Source organism: Charadrius vociferus, unplaced genomic scaffold, assembly GCF_000708025.1.
Source record: "Charadrius vociferus isolate BGI_N301 unplaced genomic scaffold, ASM70802v2 scaffold160, whole genome shotgun sequence".
Classification (NCBI taxonomy): Eukaryota; Metazoa; Chordata; class Aves; order Charadriiformes; family Charadriidae; genus Charadrius; species Charadrius vociferus.
This window is the reverse complement of record NW_009646358.1, coordinates 225,352-226,081: the sequence shown is the minus strand read 5'-3', so window position 1 is coordinate 226,081 and position 730 is coordinate 225,352. Positions and strand designations below refer to the sequence as shown.

The window sequence follows — 730 nt, the reverse complement described above, 5'->3', positions numbered from 1 at the left end:
GGGGATAGATTCAGACGTACTCCTGCAGAAGGAAAGTGTGGAGCGGATTTCATTTGGTCGCTGGAAAGAAGAAAAAGAGAAGCTGTCATTTGTGTGTGTGTGTGTCCGTGTCCCTATACGAGGGCCTCCTGGTTCCTTGTTAGCTTATAGAGAGGGGAAAAAAAAAAAAAAACGCGTTTGATGTTACGTCTGACCAGCTGCTGTTCTCCATAATAACAAGAGAGAGAACTGCCTGCCCTGGCGAGTTGCGTCACTTTGCTTCAACTTTAGGCTAGAAATCAAGAGAGAGGGAGAGACGAGTTTCAAGGGAGGCAGGAGCGAGCTGGAAAGCCCTGCCGTCTTCCTCCCACCCACCTACCCCTCCTCCTTTACCCCTTTCCTTTCCCCACCCCTTTTCCCCCCTCCAAAAAAAAAAAAAAACCACCAAAAAAACTTTTCCATCAGAGAAAGAGGGAGATCTCTTTGGAAACATGGAGCTGCTGTGCTGCGAGGTGGATCCCATGAGGAGAGCTCTGCCCGACCCAAACTTGCTCTACGATGACCGCGTTTTGCACAACTTACTAACCATAGAGGAGAGGTATCTGCCCCAATGCTCCTACTTCAAGTGCGTCCAGAAGGACATCCAGCCCTTCATGAGGAGGATGGTGGCCACTTGGATGCTGGAGGTTTGTATCCCGGCGCCTTCCCCCGACCCCTCGGAGCGGTGCCGCCCGGGGAGGGGGGGAGGCAG

At 52.3% G+C, this 730-nt stretch overlaps 1 protein-coding gene across 1 annotated transcript in view; it reads left to right on the top strand.

Moving 5' to 3' along the window:
- The first annotated feature begins 470 nt into the window (after positions 1-470).
- Positions 471-730, top strand: part of CCND2 (cyclin D2) — a 35,776-nt gene continuing 35,516 nt past the window's right edge. Inside the window, exon 1 of the mRNA XM_009894194.1 lies at positions 471-665. Within this exon, the coding sequence (XP_009892496.1) occupies positions 471-665 (195 nt within the window). The remainder of the gene's footprint in view (positions 666-730) is intronic.